The sequence below is a fragment of the Eimeria mitis genome, genomic scaffold (genome assembly GCF_000499745.2).
Source record: "Eimeria mitis Houghton genomic scaffold, Emh_scaff3807, whole genome shotgun sequence".
NCBI classification, from domain to species: Eukaryota; Apicomplexa; class Conoidasida; order Eucoccidiorida; family Eimeriidae; genus Eimeria; species Eimeria mitis.
In genome coordinates, this window is record NW_013572142.1 from 608 (window position 1) to 866 (window position 259).

The 259-nt window shown below is 65.3% G+C and overlaps 2 protein-coding genes across 2 annotated transcripts in view; both read right to left on the reverse strand.

The window, feature by feature from the left end:
• EMH_0069730 (uncharacterized protein) overlaps positions 1 to 101 on the reverse strand; it is a gene marked incomplete at both ends in the record, with an annotated part of 429 nt that extends 328 nt beyond the window's left edge. Inside the window, one exon of the mRNA XM_013498897.1 lies at positions 1 to 101. Within this exon, the coding sequence (XP_013354351.1) occupies positions 1 to 101 (101 nt within the window).
• A 45-nt stretch (positions 102 to 146) lies between these two features.
• EMH_0069740 (uncharacterized protein) overlaps positions 147 to 259 on the reverse strand; it is a gene marked incomplete at both ends in the record, with an annotated part of 5,533 nt that continues 5,420 nt past the window's right edge. Inside the window, one exon of the mRNA XM_013498898.1 lies at positions 147 to 257. Within this exon, the coding sequence (XP_013354352.1) occupies positions 147 to 257 (111 nt within the window). The remainder of the gene's footprint in view (positions 258 to 259) is intronic.

Here is a 259-nt window from a genome sequence, read left to right on the forward strand (position 1 = left end):
GCGTCTAGCGGTGTGATGGGAGGGCCTCTCTGCAGGGGAGGCCCCTCTCCCTCTTCCCGGGGGTCCCGTCCCCGTGACGTCCTCCCTGGGGGAGGTGGCATGCTCAGCTGCTTCTTCAGATGTCTCAACTGAGGCACCGTCCCTCCTCACTCGCTTGCGATGCTCTGCCCCAGAAGCCACAGAGGGGGAGGAAGAGCTCCGGGAGGTGGAGGCGGTCGGCCTGCTGCGTCTGAAAGAAGGGAGGGTTCTCCATTCTTGG